The following is a 20,003-nucleotide window of genomic DNA, read 5'->3' as shown; positions in this document are numbered from 1 at the left end:
CATAGTGCGCTATATCATGTTCACTTATTGGAGGAGACTGTTTCATGGCCCAATGGGCCCCTTAGGGCTGAGGAGGAGAATTGTGTCTTTGGATTTGTTAGAATGTTAAAACCACAGGATGAACTTAGGTTTGTCTTTTACATTTTTCAGGATGTAACTCAAATTTCCTTGCTTTTGATATTCAAAATGTCATTTTTGCAGGAATCTGGTTACCACATAAGCAGAAAATTCTTTAAGCCTGGTACTGCTATATCCTTTTCTTGAATGCAATCTGTGGCAAAATAAGGTTATTTGTTTCCTTAGTTTAAAATATGGAAAATTTAACAAAATGCCCATAAGAGATGAACGATTTAACACTCTACCCATATGCTACTCAAGATCATGTGTTTTTTTTTCGGGTATTTTGAAATTAAATCAAAAGACATGGTTAAGATGCTGAAATTTTCATTTCTCATGGGTAAATTGATAAATTCCCCGATAAATAATTGAACTAATAAGTAAAAATCCTTTCAGCTCACCCATTATAGAAAGCACAAGAATATAAAGAAATGAATAGGATTACAACACTTTTGAGTTCGCATCCTTGGAGTGAATAAATATGTGATATGATATCACCAATGGCAGAATCAATTTTCCCTCAAAGAATGGATATGAAAATAAATAAAAAGATTGCAGATAACAATGGTATATTGTATGCCTGCATAAATATATTTGCCTCGTTGTTTGCTTAGTCCAGCAATGGCAAATGTAATAATGGGTGAACTCCATTCTTGACATTACGTTTTCCTCCATTTCTTTCTCTGTGTTTCAGCGGTTGCGATTGATGGGTGGCCTCTGACGGGCAAAGCCAGGCTGAAGGAAGTAACCCACAAGATGTGGCCCCAAAATTAACACAAACCAGAAACATGGAGAGGCAAGCTGCATCAGTAGTCACATTCAACATTTCTCTCTCAAAGCCTCCCAAAACATAACATAAAAGATGAACGCTATGAACAAATCAATGGGTGGTTAAGCCAATATGGATTTTTGAAGCCTTGCAGTATTTTAGAGAACTTGATTATGTATGGTTTTATTTATGTACTAAAGGAACCTTTTGTCCTTAAAGAATCCCCAACTCATAACCCCTATGGAAAGGGCCTCTCCCCATGCACATCTTATAAGGATCCATATATCTGAACCAATATTTGTGCATGTAAGGATACAAGCATTCATGAAACTTAGAATTCATATATGATTTCATATAATATGCATGCGTAGCCCATCGGTTTTCCATGTACTCATCCATCTTCACTGTTGATCTATCAACAGCGGAGATGGATCAGTATATGGAAAAAAACTCATGGCCATGAATAGATATAATATGTTCTAGTTAATATTCTGAAAACAAATTCTAGCTATATGTTGATATATGTTAGCTTACAGACCCTCTAATAATCGGTAAATTTTCCTAAACATAGACATTTTGATAGGAACGAAGGGGTAAAAATAACTAGAACATGATTTGTGACGTGACGTTTACCTGGAGGAGCATGGAAGGAGTTTCTGCCGCTACATGGCTTCTGGTGCTCCTACCATGGGCAACCGCGACCGAAGGGCTGTTGGCAGTGGTGATGTCCCAATAGCTCCTCTTCTTTGCAGTGGGAATGGGGGACACAAACCTATGTGAAGGGCTCTTCAAATCATCGCTTCCTCCCCCTCCCTTCTTCTTCATCGTCGTCTCACATGCTGCTGCTCGTAAACCTGTCCTTGTGACAACATGCTTAGAGGAAGATGATACCATCCTTCTCGGCCTCGCCCCTCCTTCATCATCCTCCCCTCTCTTCTGCTGGGTTTGTTGCTGTTGCCTACTAAGAATGCATTTAAGAGAAGCCATGCGTGATGGGCTCATATCATCATGGCCTTTTCGGGGTGAAGGGGGCTTCTGGTTAAGGGTGAGTTCTCTTATGATTTCCATGCTATGCTTGAGTTGCAACTCATGCTCAAGTTTCAAGCGCTCTAATTCGTTTTCAAGGGACTGCACCTTCTGCCTGAGGATGTGTGTGGTTTCCCCCTCTTCATCTTGGTTGGACCCAGGCATGATAGAGGAGAGCTTGGAGCGACGCCTTTCTTTGGGGTGATTTGTGATTGAAGAGAAGTGAGGGGATAGAAGTGAGGAGGGGGATGATATGGATGGTGTGGGAGAGCTGCCGGCTGCTGCTAGTGAATGTGCCTGAACATTGAGGAATTTTTGGTGGTAACGAGCTAATTGTACTCTTAGTTCCCTATTCTCCTTTTGCAACTCTAGCAGCAGTTTTGCTTGATCATTTCCTGATTCTGGGACTGGCAACAACTCATCCTTTACATCATAGGCCTGTCACAAGCAGGAAAAAACTCTCAAAATCAAAGAGAAATGTAAAGAGGAACTTCCAATTGCTTCTTATTAGCTTATCCAGGGTTTTAGAAGATCACCTCGGGCAAGGGACTCAACCATTGGCGAGTCCTGTTCAGGACCAAAAGTCCTAAAAAAAAAAATATGAAGAAAATAAAACCAAAAGCAACCTTAGAAGTCCAAATATGGAGTATAGGAAAATGCATTTAAAAAGATATATAGTGGAGGACATTTCAAAAAAATCTAAAAAAAGGAAAATATATTTTAGCCAGTTAATGCCAACTGTACCTATGGGTTACTCTGCAACCTAATGTTAAATGCCTATGCGTTCATAATTATATTTTAGCCATTTAATGGCAGTTTCACTGTATTTTAACAAAGGGAAAAGTTTATATAAGGTTGCAACCTTAAATGTAGAATCACATATGCACCTTAAAAATCTATCAGAAATGTTGTTTTAATGTTGAAAAACCCTCTAATCCATCATCTCGATATCGAGATGTATGAATATGGAAAAAAAACAGTTTTTGAGTCCCAAAAATAGTGCATCTTGCAACACATTATCTGGACCGTCTATTTTCAAGATTTTCATATATTTATAGATCTACTTGATTTTAACCATTTTTAGAATTTAAAATTTTATAATTAGATATGAAAAAAGATTTTAAGATAATCCTAAGAATTATTTACAACAAAATTACATGTTATAATAAAATTTTGGGGTGCGCCTTGATTGGATTGTTTAAGGCTGCAACCTTATATAAACCGCACCTTTTAACAAAATAATGCCAACATTTGTCATTTTTTCTGGGAAGAATTTTTAGGACATTCAACCAGAACGTTCATGAGAACACCATGATATTTTAAAAGATTGGAATGGAAGAATGCTTGAGAGACCAAAACATAAATGATAAAGCAAAACTGGTACTCTCTATTGTTTTGTGATGTTTAACCTCCAATCTAGGGTGGAGATTGAGAGCTCAAACCACAAAGATTTGGGGTATAGACCCAATGTAAGAACAAAGCATGTTTTCTCTGAAAAGATGAAGCATGTTTTCATGAAGGAACTGGGAAGAACACTAGGGTCATCACCTCAACAGCCAGCACTATATAAATACGTATTCTTTTTTATAGAAGTTATTAGAGGTGAAAACTAGTGGCATATGAAACTAGGGAATTCCCAGCATAATAATGAGTTTAATGCAGATTTATATGTGTCATGGACTTGTAAGTTCCGCATTTCAATTAGCACACAGTAATCTATCCCAACAAAAAATGGCACAGAGTAATCCGTTAGCTCATTAAGGCATTAGTTTATGCATAGCTATAGGAAAATGTCAATGGAACAGTTTGTGATTTGGCCTCTTGGATTAATAGTTATGGCTATGGGGTCTAATCTCCAAGGTTCTAATCCTGTCTTAATCTCTGAAGAAAGAAAAGTATAAAGCTCCATAAGTTCAGTCTTTTATACTAATTTTAAGGTTCGAATCCCTGTCTATAAACCCAAAAAGAAAACGAGAATTTTTGCTCAAACAGAGTAAAATTGGTTCAAGGCTACCTTGGTACGAATCTCCTTGGCACGGTCAGCCCAGTGTAGGGTGTTTTGGGTCTCGCCAAAAGACAGGTTGCTCGGGCTGATGTTGGCTATCATCACTGTGTTGCAAGCACCCCCCAATGAGTCCTTGAGGAGCTGGGTTAGCTTAGAGTTACGATAAGGAATGTGCTTCTTCCCCTCCACCAATGCATTTATGCAGCTGCTCAGGGCTAGTAGTGACCGGTTTATGTTGGCCCCTTCTAATGACCGAACCGTCCTCTGATCAGTAGCCAGAGCCCTCTCGGAACCAGCCAGGTCGATCAAGGATAGCTTCCCAACTCGACTCAGCAAGTTGCCTCCTTCCCGCACCTTGTATTCTGCCACAACCTGCATTTTAAAAGAAACCATTTTCAAATATTGAAAGAAAGAAACTACTTTGCAAGAAAGAAGTCGTCAAACATAACAAGATTCTCAAATTTAAGTAGATTATTGCCATAATTGAAGAACAAGCGAACCATTGTCACATTCACCCAACAAAATTTCAACATAATCCATGGGGATCTATCTATCCAAATAGCTCTCAATCCATTTTGAATATTTCTTGTTCTCAACAAAGTGACACATGGCATCTTTCGAGGAGTTACCTGCAAAATGGCATGTGAACGTGAGGAGGTCTCATTGGCTCGGGTAGGCTCGGTGGTTCTGTTCAGGTTACCCTGTTGAAGCAGAGCCATGACCTCATCTGTGGAGTAGGCTCTGTACTGTGTTAGCCCAGATGCCATGATCCCCTGCATCAGTCCATGACTTTGTTAAAAATAAAAAACTAGGATTTTGAATCTTTCCCTTTGTGATGATTGAGTAAGCTGGAATTAGGTGAGGATCCCTCTAAAGACATCAATTATTCCATCAGAGATTGGGGGGGGGGGGCGCCTGTGGAGGACCTACTAGAACCATAATCCTCTACTCAAAAACCATTAATTCCTATCATTTTTGTCTAATAGACCATAACTAATATATGTAAATATGGATCATATGAATCAAATGAGCCCTAAATTCTTATTGTTTTTGGTTAAAAGATCATAACTAATACATGTGAAGATCGATAATATGACTCAAATGCATTCATGAGCTTAAAGACATCCAATTGTAGACAGGAATTGGACAATCACACGCTTTATAAGAAGAAATAATTAGGAAGAATGGCATCTTTCGAAACAGATCTCATCATACCTGCTTATCTTCTCTGAGGACCAGTGGCCTCCCGGGCGATAGCAAATCCCGAACTGTCTCATTGTAGACCTCTAGATAAGAGAGGTGAACCACATGGTTTCCATCACAACTCCTCTGCCTTATCTTGAAGAAGAGATCTTTGATGGCAAGCACCATGACTCCGGGATGGTTGACAGTTCCTAGCATCGTGTATGTCTTTCCGGCCCCTGTAGCCCCGTAGCAAAATACTGAACCGTTCCTACCTTGGAGCACTCCTTCAACCAGCTCTGCCGTCCTGAATTCACCAATAAAGAAACCCATCAAGAGAGAGAGAGAGAGAGAGATAGAAAGAGTCTCCCATCCTGAATGACCCAATACAGAAACGCATCAATAGAAAGACCCATCAAGAAAGAGTGAGAAAGAGAAGCCCATCAAGAGAGAGGGAGAGTGTGTGTGTTTGTTCTTGTTGATCTTTCAATCTGGGTGCCAAGTTGCAGAGAAATTACGTAGTGGTATAGACCTCCTGTTGGGTGGTGGAATCAGGGAATGAGGCATCGAAGGTGAAATGGCGACCCCGGAGCCTCTTGAGACGAAGATAATCATTTTCTGTTGCAAATTCAGTGAGGTAAACATCTCTTTTGTTGTGGATCCTCACACAACAACGAGATCCTGCCTCTTTCTCTCTCTTTGCCATAGGCCTCAGCCTCACAAATACAAGAATTCGAGTTCCCACCCCACCTGTCTCTGAGATGGTTTGAAGCTCTTTGCTTTCTATTTTCTGAAACCTACTCCCTTTCCCTTCAGATTGGTTGCCACTCCCCATGCTCAGCTTCATCGCCACACTTGACATTGCCAACTCCTTTTGAACTTTTGGGCATGAGAACCCAAATCGGTCGATATTCTCCTTTGCCTCTAACCAATGGCTTCGGTTCTCTTCAAGTGAGAGACCCGCTATTAAAGGCTTCACCCCATAACCAGGCATCATGTTCTCTCTCATTGGTTCACTTCTTTCTTCGAGTTCCTGGGTTTTCTCTCTCATGGGTTCACTTCTTTCTTTGAGTCCCCGGGTTTTCTCTCTCAGGGGTTTGATTCTCTCTTCAATCCCCTGGGTTTTCTCACTAATGGGTGTGCCTCTTTCTTTGAGCTCCCCTGTTTTCACTCTCATGGGTGATTTTCTGTGGGTGAGGTCCTCCTCAGGAGCTCCTCTTTTCGAGCCCAAGAGGTCGATGCTTGGGTGTGTGGCAAACCTTCTCTCTGAGGCTGGTAGGTTCTTTTGTTGCTCATAAAGGAGGGTGAGGGCTTTGAGCTTCTCTTTGAGACCATGGTGAGGGTTGTTGAGAAAGGGGTCTGCGATTTCAGCTCCCTCTGGTTCAGGGTGGCACTCAATCCTGGCTCGAGCTTTGTTGGTTACATTTGGGCCATCTTGGGACCCTGAAACCTGAGATCTTGTGGATACAGGCATTCTAGAGAGACAAGATGTGATACCTTGTGGGCAGAGGCATTCTAGAGAGAGAAGTGAGGAAAGAAGATCGATTTGAACTGATTGCACTCTGCACCATTAAAGCCTTATTATGCTTGTAGCATTTCTCTTCGGAGGCAGCAGTATTTCTCCTCCACTTGTTTCATCAGGAGGAAGCAAAACGATCGAAGACCTGCAGATGTATGGTTTTTGAAAAGCGAGTTAGCGCACTGAATATCAGGAACCAGGGAAGAGAGAGAGAGGGGACGTGAGGGCGAGCAATACAAGCCGTTGGATTGCAGAGGAATCGACGACAGGTACGAGGAGGGGGGGAGGGAACGTGAGTTTGAAATAGGGTTTGTTTAACGGGCAAAACGTAACGGTCGAGTTTTTTTCCCTCTTTTCTTTTTGCCCTTTCTTATCCTTTGATTGTATATTTATTCCTGCTCACCTCAGGAGCGATTTTAATTCCGGAGTGGACATGAGAGGAGTAAAAGCAAATCCAAATCCGCTTCACGATACTTTGTTTTGAAACGGATTGAAATTTTTTGAAGATACACCGATAAAATCGTAAGTTCATTATAGTATGATCCACATGTTCAAGGTGACAATGGACCCGATTAGACCTGAGACTCGATAGGTAGACCTGATCTTAAATCCAGGTTTGGATCCAAAATTTAGACCTAAAAAGTTGGGTCCGGGTCTAAAACTTGGATTCGAATACGATTCGAGTCTAGGTTCGGGTCAAATAGGACTAGACCCGTTGCCGCCTCTAGGTCAGGCTTTAAAGGGTAGGAGAAATTGGAATGTTAATGCCCGGGTTGGCTGGAAGACTTTCGAGACGTGCCTAGTTTCAGATAGGATTCATAATGCATGTTAAGCTTCACAATTGACGCAGGAGGCAAGTCCGGGCTAGCACTCGCGTGGGCCAACTCAAACCAATTTCTTTTTAAATATGTGATATATATATATTGAATGTTTCATTTCCCATATTATACAGAGCCCGACTCAATTCTTGGATTGAACCTGAAGGCTAAAGGGCAGAGTGCATCAAGTGAGATGTGTCCCCACTTACAAATTCCATCTTGGAGGTGGATTTTGGATCCATTTGCAGGTGTTAATTTCTTGGCAACCATAATAGTGAATATGGGAAAATAAACTTATTTATTGAATAACTGTTGTTTTATGTTCCTTCTTTTGCTAAAGCTACATGTAATCATTCCATGTTTAGCATCAATTACTACTCATCATAACCTTTTTATCGTGATGACAATGTTTTTTGGAAGCCCACTAAACCAACCTAATTATTTCATTCTTCTTTTAAACAACGAATTGGTAAAGGCCTTTCTCCAATTATCATCTAAATGGGCCGCATATGTTGGACTTAGAAACTGTGGGCCCGTGTCTGACTTTTGGCCAAATACCTGATCAGTCACTTCCTCGGTCAAAAGAGACTGTTTTTTGACATGCTCCTAAAGCTTAATTATGCTCAACGATTAGAAAAATCTATAGAAACCAGCGTTTTAAAAATCGCGTCACCCGGTTCGACTCGGAATTCACGAAAAAGGGACCGGATCGGTTCAAAAACCGGGAATCTTCCGGTTCTAGAGAGAACCGGACGATTCCGCACAGTGACTCGCCGATTCACTGTGCGGAATCGGCGAGTCCGTGAAGAACACGGGTTGCACAGTATTTTTCACGGATTTTTTTCAAATTTGTCATTTTTTGATCATTTTTTTTGTTTTTTTCGGCACGTGATCTGTTTTGCAGGCTGTAAACAGCTTTATTCAGCTTTTTCAATGATTTAATGGTGGAAAAATTGGTTGTTTTTGGATCAAGAAAAATTCGGGGTTTAGGGTTTCCGCCATTTCTAAAATTTCATGCCAAATAGGGCATGAATCTTTCAAAATTTGTAGGCATATTGATCTTCAAGCTGTGAATCAAAAGATTTTGTTACTAATTTGTGATAATCGTTGAGAAAAACAGACTTTTTTGGAGATTGAAAGCTTCGGTTCACAAAAACAGGTAAGAACTTTGGGTTTTTTTATTTTTCCGCCATTTGATTTATTTCATGGCATATTTTGAACAAAATGAGTTCAATAATTAGGGTTTTTAATCTTTATTGTGTCTAGTATGATTTAAAATTTTCAATTTTACGTAATCTGGTCAATTACAGCAAGAAATTTGATATGAACAGTGAGATGTTTGCGGAACCAAATTCCGCTGTTTTTTTTTTTTTTTTTTTTCCGCCTTTTGATTTTGTTTTCATGATATATTAGAAATAATGTGTTAAAAATTTAGGTTTTTGATTCCTTATATTGTTGTTTATCAGAAAATATAGTCAATTGGATGTAATTTATTCACTTGGAGGTGAATTTTTGAGTTAAAATCGCTTATGTAAAACGACTCTATGAAGAACAATTTTTTTTTTTTTTTTTTTGTTTGTAGCCCATGATAGAATTTTTTGTAATCTATGATCGAATTTTTTGTAATCCATGATCAAAATGTTTGTTTTTTTTTCTTGTAATCCATGATCGAATTTTATTTTTTATTTTTTATTTTTGTAACCCATGATAGAATTTTTTGTAATCCATGATTGAATGTTTTGTAATCCATGATCGAAATGTTTGTTTTTTTTTGTAATCCATGATCGAATTTTTTGTTTTTTGTTTTTTATGTAACCCATGATAGAGTTTTTTGTAATCTATGATTGAATTTTTTGTTATCCATGATGTAATTGTTTTTTTCTTTTTTAGTAATCCACGATCGAATTTTTTGTTTTTTTTTGTTTTTTGTTTTTGTAATGCATGATCGAATTTTATGTAATCCATGAACGAATTTTTTGTAATCCATGATAGAATTTTCTGTAATCCATGATCGACTTTTTTGTAATCCATGATCGAATTTTATGTAATCCATGATCGAATTTTTTGTAATCCATGATAGAATTTTCTGTAATCCATGATCGACTTTTTTGTAATCCATGATCAAAATGTTTGTTTTTTTTACTTGTAATCCATGATCGAATTTTTTGTGTTTTTTTTTTTTTTGTAACCCATGATTGAATTTTTTGTAATCCATGATGGAATTGTTTTTTTTTGTTCTTGTAATCCACGATCGAATTTTTTGTTTTTTTATGTTTTTTTTTTTTTTTGTAATCCATGATCGAATTTTATGTAATCCATGATCGAATTTTTAGAAAATTTATGAATTTTTTTTTTAATCCATGATTGAACTTTTTGAAAATTTGTTAATTTTTTTTTTTAATCCATGATCGAATTTTTTGAAAATTTGCTGTACTTTTTTTTTTTTTATTTCTTTTTATCCATGATCGAATTTTTTGAAAAATGATGATTTTTCGAAAAGATGTGAAAATCGTGATAAAGTTTTGATTATCATGATGTATTAAACATTTAAACCTAATTTTTAATTTTTATTGTTTGAGTTTGCTGTAATTTTTTTTTTTTTTTTTTCATGATCGAATTTTTTGAAAATTGATGATTTTCCGAAAAGATGTGAAAATCGTGACAAGGTTTTAATTATCATGAGGTATTAAACCATATTTTAAATTTTTATTGTTAAAGTTTTTGTTGAAAAAATTGTATGTTGATGGATTACTTATGCAAAAAAATGCATGTTATTATATTTTCAATACAAAACTGTATTTTTTTTATCTGTTGTTCATGGATTTTTAAGTTGGAATGACTGATGTTAGCCGGCTCTTTGAAGAATTGTTTTTATTATTAATTTTTTAATGCAAAAAATGTATGTTCTTGATAATTGAGTTGTAGCCATGTTTGGAGCTTGCATTTTGTATTATTCTAAATGTTTGTAATTGATATGTACGAAATATTATTGTCAAAAAAGGTATTTTGCAATAACAAATAACAACGAATATGACTACATGAACTACCGCAACATATTATCACTACATATGGTGATTATTTTTCTTTTTGAACTGTCAGGTTAATTTAAACTGTTTACATCTTAAAACAGTTGAATCATGTCAAGATCTACAGAAGACCCTGCATGGCAACATGGGGTCAGACTTGATCCCAACAAGAAAGACAAAATTATTTGTAATTACTGCCAAAGAGTGATAAGTAGTGGGGTACATAGGTTCAAGCAACACTTGGCAGGGGTTAAGGGAGAAGTTTCTGCATGCACTAGTGTCCCTAGTAATGTAAAAAAACAGATGGTGGCAATTCTTAATACTAGCAAAGGTAAAAAAATTGCCAAACATAGGATGAATGAGGAGATAGCTAGTTTATATACACCATCAAGCAGGAATGATACAGAAGAGCAATATAATTATGACCTAAAAGAGCAATATAATAATGAGCTGGACATGGCTACAAGATTGAGTTTACATGAACAATATCAAAGGGAATGTGGGTTTAGAATGCATGGTGGGCCTAGCTCCGATATGCATGGTGGGCCTAGCTCCGATATGCATGGTGGGCCTAGTTCAGATATGCATGGCGGGTCCAGCTCGAGGATGTATGGCGGGCCCAGCTCAAATATGTATGGAGATGTTGGTGGCAATATGTATCAAGAAGAATCAGTTGTTGAAGAAATTGTTTCTAAGTTACCTAGGAGTGCCAGTATTGCAGGTCATGGTCGTAAAGACCCATTTCTCTCAAAGCCTAAGTCACAACAGATGACCTTAAAAGGCATGGTTAAAGGTACAAGAAACATGTTAGGGAGATATGTTGGTAAATGGTTCTACGATAAAGGGATTCCCTTTGATGCAGCCAATAACCCATATTTTCCACCTATGGTTAGTGCAATCCAGAGAGCCGGGCCAGGGGTAAAACCCCCGACGGCATATGAGCTCAGTGGGCCAATATTAGACGAAGAGGTAGAGGAAGTTAAAAAGTGGATTGAAGAATATAAACAGAGTTGGCCAAGGACAGGAATTACTCTCATGAGTGATGGTTGGTTGAATAAAGTTAGCAAAAAGGAGTTTTTAAACTTCTTGGCCTATTCCCCAAAAGGTACAGCTTTTTTGTCTAGCAAAGACGTATCAGGGACGAAGAAGGATGCAAACTTCTACGTACGACTATATGATCAGATAGTGGAGGAGGTGGGGGATAAGCATGTAGTCCAGTTTATTACGGACATTGCGCGTGCATGTGTTTCTGCGGGCAGCAAGTTGATGGATAAGAGGAAGCATCTAGTATGGACCCCGTGTGCTGCACACAGCATCGATCTTATGTTAGAGGAAATCGGTGAGATCAAAATTGTGAAGGAGACTCTAGATGAAGCAAGGTTGGTGTCGAGATTTATATACAACCACTCGAAAATATTATTTCTGTTTAGAGAACACTCTAAGAAAAAAGAGATAATCAGGCCTGCCATAACCCGCTTTGCGACCGATTACTTAGCTGTGGACTCCATTCGACAATCTGAAGGTGCATTAAAGAGATTGTTTACTTGTGAAGAGTGGTTAAATGACCGCCTCTCGAAGTCCAGTACCGGTGTAAAAGTGGATAACATAATCTCAAATAGGCTGTTCTGGTCTCGATGTTCCAGTGTTGTAGAGGCCACTGCCCCTTTGGTCACGGTGTTAAGAATGGTGGATGCTGATAAGAAAGCTACCATGGGTATCCTTTATGAAGGTATTGAGAGGGCGAAATCAGCTATTGGGGAGAAGTGTAATTTTGCTAGCAAAGTGATCGAGATTATAGAAAAGAGGTGGAACACCAAATTCGGACGTCCAATTCATTATGCTGGTAAATATATATTTATATCATTACAATGTTTCAGTTTAAATCATTTTTTTATGAAATTGTAAATGACATATTTCTACCTATATATTTTTTAGGTTACTACTTCAACCCAAAATTTTTCTATTTGACACCTGAACAACCCCACAAGATTATGGAAGGGGTCAGATACATTATTGCAAGGTTGGAGAGAAGCCATCGAAACCAAGTAGCAGCAATACAAGAGGTATTATTTAATGTTTGGGTAAGAACTTCATTGAGTTGTTATATTTGTGAGGAATAATGCACTAAAACGTAATATATTTGTTTTAGCTTGCTATGTATAGGGATGCTATAGGATCCTTCGGAACTAGACTTGCCAGAAATTTTCGAACTATGATGGATCCAGGTTATCCCCTCGCTAATATTTTGTTTATTCATATATTTAATCTTATGAATTGTTCTTGCCCTTACAATGCTTTTTACATTTTAATCCAGCTGAATGGTGGGAGATATATGGTACTGATGCACCTCACCTAAAGAGGATAGCAATCAAGGTGCTCTCCCAGACATGTTCTGCTACTGGCTGTGAGCGCAACTGGAGTACGTTCCAATGGTTGCACACTACTAGAAAGAATCGACTCGCTTCTGAGAAGCTTCATAAACTAGTCTACGTTCATTATAATTTAAACCTCAGAGAGCGACAAATAAGAAGGAAGCTTGAAGACTATGGGCCGATAGACTTAGACACAATATTTGTCACAGACACAGCAGACCGATGGGTAGTCGAAGAGGAGGAGCCAGTGTTGCACAAGAGAGCGTTCCTTGAGGCTATCGGTGATGAAGATATTGAAGAAACTGATGAGCGGCATGAAAGAGGAAGCAGCCAGCCAATGTATCCACAATATGTCGATGATATTGCACCTAATGAGGGAGAGTAGGAAGGGGGTCTAAGAGAAAATGAGAGAGATGATGATTCTGAGGCCACCCTATCCCAGCCATATTATTCACATATCGAGTCCCAACAGCAACAGTGTAGGGATGAGCACGACAGTGCAGGTGAGCATGAAGGATGGACAAGCTTCGGGGATTTTGGATTGGGAACACAACAAAACACTAACACTCAGGGATTTGGGAATAGTCAGACGCCCGCTAATATCGATGATTCGTTTTTAGATCGAATCAATGAATTGTCAAACGAATTCAATCAATGGCACCAGCGTGACCAAGAAGAACAACAACGTCGTCTATCATTTTATTTTTAGATCGTATGTTATTAATTTTATGCTTTATTGTAGTCCATGTATGTTGATATACTTATTCCATGATAATTCTATGTTTATCCTTTTGTGTGATGTAAATTAAATGTTGAATGGCGGTTCATGCAGGGAAAGAACATATCAATATTCGCATATTCATCCAAAAACATGAAAATTCTTAATGGAGTACCCTCATTTTTTATTGAATTCCTAAAAAACAATATTTATAATGAATTTTAATAATTTTTTCGGATTTTTTTGAAGCTTTATTCTGACCGATTCACCCGATTCCGATCCGGACCGCCGATTCGCCGATCCGGATCGCCGATTCGCCGATCCGGATCGCCGATTCGCCGATCCGGATCGCCGATTCGCCGATCCGGATCGCCGATTCACCGATCCGGATCGGTTTTTGAAAAGCCCGATCCGGGTCACTGATCCGGTTTTTAAACCATTGATAGAAACCATCAGGTCTTCAAGTTGAATGAAAAGACTTTTTTTTATATGGAGGTATTCTGTACTTTGCATTGCAAAAAACTAAGGAAAAAGCTTATATAGAGCCGAGGCTCTAAACAATCAAATTTAAGCCTACCTCAACAAATTTCACTAGAAGAGGTTGTTTTGATGCCCAAATATCCTCAAATTGATCATCTCAGCATCAAGATGCATAGACGTGAGAAAGAATTAGATTTCAAGTTTTGGAAATAGTGTATTTTATAACGCTATTCAAGATTTTCAAGTTTTCATAGATCTATCTATCTACACTATTTTTTAAGCTTTAAACTTTATAAATGAAAATGAAAATATATTTTAAGGCTATCACAAAAATTTTCAGTATTGAAAACACATTTCTCGACACTATTTGAATGTCGGCTCTAATTTGATTGTTTAGAGCCTAGGTTCTATCACATTTGTGTGTAAGATCATTGGATCAATAATTTTTTGATTTGGATCCGTTGAAGTCGTTGATCCAAAAAATATTAAAAAATAAATAAAATAAAAATAAAAATTATATAGGGATTTATGCCATAGGGTTTTAAGAGGACCTAATAAAATATAGATAAGTTCAAAAAAAAAAAAAAAAAACAAAGAAAAAAAATTGATAGGGCTGGGAGGAGGGAAGGGATTTAGGTTGAGACCTATACTATTTTATAACTATTCTATAACTGCTTTGGTCCCGACAGACTCCTATCTGAATTGGTGACTACATCAGAATTTGTTGGGTTTTGAAGCATTATTCCCTTACTATCCATCTCGCGTAAAATCAAATTGAGAGGGGCATACTTCAAAATATTTTTGTACAAAATCCAAATGGGACTTAAAGGTTGAGCGCAGTCAATGGCACATTTCCAATTGCCTGATTTCACCTTTGATATTTAGGGATGATCTAGAACGTTTGTGCAGCCTGTCCATTGATGGATGCTTGAAACTCATCGAGGTGCAATGAGAGTGATATAGAAGCCCATATAGAAATGTTCATAATTTCCTCAAGCAAAATAGTAATTTGGGAATTTTTATTGAGTTCAAGTTTTGAGATCTTTTTAAGTACTATCAAAGGTAAATAGTCTCATCATATACTTTCCCTTGTGGTTATTATCAAATAAATTTATTTAGTTTTGTAATCTTGAACATCTTTTCCTTCGAAATATTGGACGATTTCTATACAATCTTGAGATGTCACTTTTCTAAAAAAACTTTACTGACATTTAAATCTTTATTACTTTGAGGTTGGTCCCTCGGTTTTAAAGATTACATCCCAAAATTTGGGATCTAAAAAATACCGTTAGCATTAGTTTTGACCGAAGGAGCAGATGGACAGTATACTCTTGTTGGAATAGAAAATCCTCCTGTGGGAATAGGAAATCTTTTGGCGTGATATAGTGCGTACATGGTACATGTAAAAATATACAAGAAGTGTGGTTTGCATAAGGTTGAAATCGTAGACAATGCGCACCTACAAATTTTGTCATGAGATATTACTTTGGAATGGATACATAATATATTAAATGATAATATAAATATTATATACATAATATTAAAATATATGTATATACAAATATCTTCTATTATACTATATAGGGTGTGGTTTCCATAGGGTAGCAACCTTAAACAATCTATTTGAGGCGCACATCCAATTTTTATCATATCATACAATTTTGATGTAAAAATATTTTTAAGATTATCTCAAAATTTATTTTTATATCTAATTATAAAATTTTAAACTCCAAAATGATTAAAATAAAGTAGATCTATAAACATATGAAAATCTTGAAAATGGATGGTCTAGATAATGTGTTGTAAGATGCATCATTTATGAGACTCAAAATCCTTTCTTTTTCATAGTCGTACATCTCAACATCGAGATGATCAATTAGAGGGTTTTTCAATATTAAAAAAACCTTTTCCGATGGATTTTTGAGGTGCATCCGTAGTTCTACATTTTTAAGTTGCAACCTTATATAAACTTTTCCCTACTATATATTATATATAAAATGAGTAATGATACTATGAGACCCTCTTACACCCATGTGAATAGGATCCCAAAGGATCACCATTAAATTTTGACATAGATCTCTAGAAAACCCATTCACCCAAGTCCCACACCCATGTAATAACTTTTTTAGATATCTAAGTCAAAAATTAATGGTGATTCTTTTAGATCCTACTCACATGGGTGTGGGTGGGTCTCATAGTGTCATTTCTCATATAATATATAAATATCTTATATTATATTATAATAAAATTATATTATATGTTATATATAATACAAATATATTATATATTATATATTATATTAGAAAAAAGTTTATATAAGGCTGCAACCTTAAAATGTAGAACTATGGATGCACCTCAAAATTCTATTGGAGAAGGTTGTTTCAATATTGAAAAACCATCTAATTGAGCATCTTGACATTGATATGTATGATTATGAAATAAAAAAAGATTTTGAGTCCAAAAAATAGTACATCTTATTACACATTATCTAGACCGTACATTTTTAAAAATTTCATATGTTTATATATATCTACTTGATTTTAACCATTTTTAGAGTTTAAAATTTTGTAATGAAATACGAAAATAGATTTTGAGATAATCTTAAGAAAATTTCACATCAAAATTATATATTATGATCAAATTTGAAGGTGCGCCTTAATTTGATTGTTTAAGGTTGCAACCTTATGGAAACCACACCTATACCCACTATATTATGTTATATATATATTTTTATATGGTTAATATGTATATGTTATCAAACACAATACCCATACTTATTTAATTATTTTAGAACAAAACATTTAACTTTCTAGAAGATATCTTTCAAAAAAACAAACGCATCTTATTTTATCAGATCCGAGATGTGATATGGTTCCGAAGGACGAACTGGATATGGACAGTTCCAATAAGATTTCATTCTTGAACAAAAATCTATTTTTGCGATTTATTCCACCTATTCTATGGCAGGAACAAAAGTGCATACACGTTACACCACGATTTTGAATTAGAAGAGAGATTTCAAGAAAAGGTAGATCTACACATCAAGAGAACTTGGATGTGTATTGATTTGATTCTTGAAGCAAATATTGCAGCAAAGTTTTTTGTGCCTGAAAACACGACGAATGTTGATCATTCATGTTACTTTGGAAAGAGTTTGTGAAAAATTAAATCTTTTGCCCTCTTTCATCCACCAGTTTCTAATACCTATGCCAAGGTTAAGATAATGTTTTTCAACATTAAAACAACTTATTTGGATAGGTATTTTGTGGTGCAGCTTTCCTTCATAGTTAACACCTTCGACGACCTTCAATAAACCATTTCTATATATATAAAAAAGGGGGTTTCCCATAAGTGCTTAATTTTTGGGTTCAATACATACATACCCATTTTTTGGGGGGATTGGATACTATGATACATTTTATTTTATAAATTATATATGACAAATTTTATTTTAAATTATGTGCTCAAATAATGGTTAATGAAGATTGTGACGTCCGTGCATAAAAAATAAATAGTTTTTTTATAGGATGTTATTTCTAAAAGTAAGCATACAAGCCCCTTTTCAACTATATTTGGAAAACTACCGTTAATATATCTTAATTTTAACAAAATTGGAAAAAACCCTCAAACTTCTCAAAACCTTGCTCACACCATTTTCTCAATTTTTGTGAGTTTTTTGACCAAAATGCCATTTTACGATAGTCTTTCTACCGTAAAGGCATTGATAGAATTACGGTACTTCGAGTACTGTAATACTTTGAAAATATATTATGGTACTTATAGTACCGTAACACCAAGCATTACGGTACTTTAAGTTCCGTAAAACTATAGAAGCCAATTACGGTACTTAAAGTACCGTAAAAACTAAAACCCATTTTACTACCCTAAAAACTAACCCATATTATACGACGACCTTTTCTCCTTATTATATTTATCTCTTTCAACTCTATTTTTTTTATGTTTCTCTTATTTCTCTCTCTCATTGTTTTAATATTTATCTCTTCTTTTTCTCTAATTTTTTTTATCTTTCTTTCTCTCTCTAAATCTTTTCTCTCCCTATTTGGAATATTTGGCCGTATCCAAATTGGCTCATAGAGTAAGATGATAGAGAGAGAAATAAGAGATAAAAAAGATTGAGAGAGAAAAAAAAGATAAATATGAAAGACAAATAATAATAAACATAAAAAGAATTAGAAATTAAATAGATAAATACAAAAAAATGATTTATAGCATTTTAAAAATGGTATATAGCATTTTAAATGGCGTAAACGCTGTTTCTATTTATTTATTTCATCTCTACTTTATTTTATGTTGATATATTCTTTCTATCTCTATGAGAAAAGGGTTTACGGCATTTGAACAGGGTTTACGGCATTTTAAATGCCATATAACATAGAGATAGAAAGAATAGATCAACATAAAAGAAATTAGAGATGAAATACATAAATATAAAATCATTATATTTATATTTATGTATTTCATCTCTAATTCTTAACAATTATTTCTCTCTAATTCTTTTTTCATATTTATTTCTTCTTTCTCTATCATTCTTTTTTATCTCTTTTTTTTCTTTCTACAATCTTACTCTACGAGCCAATTTGGACACAGCCAAATATCCCAGAGATAGAAAAGATTTACAAAGAGAAATAAGAGATAAAAAAAAATTAGAGAGAAAAAAGAGATAAAAAAAAATTAGAGAGAAAGAAGAGATAAATATTAACTAGAATGATAGAGAAAAATAAGAGATAAACATAAAAAAAATAGAAATGAAAGAAAGAAATATAATAAAGAGAAAAGGTTTTAGGGCATTTGAAGTGTCATATAACATGAGTTAGTTTTTATAGTACTTAAAGTACCGTAATGCTAATTGAAGTTATTGCGATATTTTAAATATCGTATAAAATTATGGAAAAGCTTTCTATGTTCCCCTACAACATAGAAGTTCTATGTTCCCCTTATCCAACCGTCCATTTTTTAATGGAGGGTTAAGATTGCCTCAATCACAATGTCATGTCTCTACATTGTTTTATTTTTATTTTTATTTTCTATAGATTGTTTTGACACTAAATTTTGGACGTCCATTCCTATATTAAACTCGCACTAATGAAAAATAATTTTTTTTTAATAAAATAAAATGACCAAAATACCCATAAAAGTTTAAAGGGGTATTTTGGTTATTATTTTTTATCCAAAAATTATTGTTAATATTTTTTATAGGTGCGCCCCCGTGAAAAGATAACACGTACAAAATTTCATATTAAAAAAAATTGTATTAAAAAAACTAAAAAAAATATATTTCAAAACGTCGAATCTAAGATCAAATGATGAGTGGTTATCTTGATAAAAAATGGACGGCTGGATGGTAGGAGGAACATAAAACTTATATGTTGTAGGGGAATATAAAAAGCTTTCCCTAAAATGATACATATTAAATTATTACAATATTACGGTACTTTAGTACATTTTCAAGGTATTACGGTACTCGAAGTATCGTAGTTCTATCAATACCTTTATGGTAGAAAGATTGTCATAAATAATATTTTTGTCCAAAATAGAAAAAAGGTGTAGGTGAGGTTTTGAAAAGTTTGAAATTTCTTTCCAATTTCGTTAAAATTAAAGTATATTAGTGGGAATTTACCAATATATTTTAAAGATGATTTTTTTTCCAATTTTAATCCACAATTTCTAGTGTTTAAACTTTAAAATATAATTTTTTTGGGATATTTTTACGAGGTATTTTTTGATTCGGCTCGGCTCGGCTTATATCGGCTGAGCTCGACTAAGGTTGGCTCGGCTCAGATCATATCGGCTCGGCTCGGCTACGTCGGCTCATCTTAGCTCCTATCAGCTCGGCTCGGCTCAAAAAAACGATATAAAAAATTGAACACTGAGCCGAGCCGAGCCGATATAGCTCAAAATAACATAGCCGAGCCGAACTGAGCCGAGCCTAGCCGAACTCAGCCGAGCTAAG

The 20,003-nt window shown here is 35.6% G+C and overlaps 1 protein-coding gene across 2 annotated transcripts; it reads right to left on the bottom strand.

Moving 5' to 3' along the window:
• Positions 1-541: 541 nt before the first annotated feature.
• Positions 542-6,951, bottom strand: LOC18439533 (ATP binding microtubule motor family protein). Of its 2 annotated transcripts, none has more exons than XM_020670316.2 (6): positions 5,618-6,951; positions 5,133-5,406; positions 4,547-4,690; positions 3,927-4,289; positions 1,520-2,350; positions 542-918 (listed from the first exon to the last, which is right to left on the bottom strand). In XM_020670316.2, exons 1-6 carry the CDS (start codon positions 6,571-6,573, stop codon positions 808-810), a joined length of 2,679 nt encoding a protein of 892 aa, XP_020525975.1. In that variant the 5' UTR covers positions 6,574-6,951; the 3' UTR covers positions 542-807. The 2 variants fall into 2 exon arrangements, with proteins under 2 accessions (XP_020525975.1, XP_020525976.1); XM_020670317.2 differs by having other exon boundaries at positions 542-852.
• Between the last annotated feature and the right edge of the window lie 13,052 nt (positions 6,952-20,003).

This window comes from Amborella trichopoda, chromosome 4, assembly GCF_054954075.1.
Source record: "Amborella trichopoda isolate Santa Cruz 75 chromosome 4, AtrichopodaSantaCruz75HAP2 v2.0, whole genome shotgun sequence".
NCBI classification, from domain to species: domain Eukaryota; kingdom Viridiplantae; phylum Streptophyta; class Magnoliopsida; order Amborellales; family Amborellaceae; genus Amborella; species Amborella trichopoda.
The sequence above is the reverse complement of the archived record's forward strand: the minus strand, read 5'-3'. Positions and strand labels throughout refer to the sequence as shown.